Raw genomic sequence first — 284 nt, forward strand, 5'->3', positions numbered from 1 at the left:
ATGTGGAAGGAGGGGTGCCCATGTTTTGTCTCCCAGCCTGGCATGGGGCTGCTCTGCGGCGGGGTTCTCCATTAACTGCCCCCCTTTCTGTGTCTCTCTCGCTTTCCCCCTTGCAATCAGCCCAGCGACTTGAGGAAGCACCGGAGGAAACTGCTAGTGAGTGGCTCCCATCCCGTTGAGTTTTGTCCAAGCCCCTTTTCCAGCCTGCTCCTGGCTTTGTCCACACCAGGTCAGGGTGCAGCAGGCGCGGGATGGAGCTGGGAACCCCAGGGATTCAGCAGAGG

The 284-nt window shown here is 60.2% G+C and overlaps 1 protein-coding gene across 1 annotated transcript in view; it reads left to right on the top strand.

The window, feature by feature from the left end:
- The window catches only part of PPFIA4 (protein tyrosine phosphatase, receptor type, f polypeptide (PTPRF), interacting protein (liprin), alpha 4), a 25,965-nt gene that overhangs the window by 14,619 nt on the left and 11,062 nt on the right, over positions 1 to 284 (top strand). Inside the window, 1 exon segment of the mRNA XM_010083061.1 lies at positions 121 to 160. Coding sequence (XP_010081363.1) covers positions 121 to 160 — 40 coding nt within the window.

This window comes from Pterocles gutturalis, unplaced genomic scaffold (assembly GCF_000699245.1).
Source record: "Pterocles gutturalis isolate BGI_N339 unplaced genomic scaffold, ASM69924v1 scaffold16885, whole genome shotgun sequence".
NCBI classification, from domain to species: domain Eukaryota; kingdom Metazoa; phylum Chordata; class Aves; order Pterocliformes; family Pteroclidae; genus Pterocles; species Pterocles gutturalis.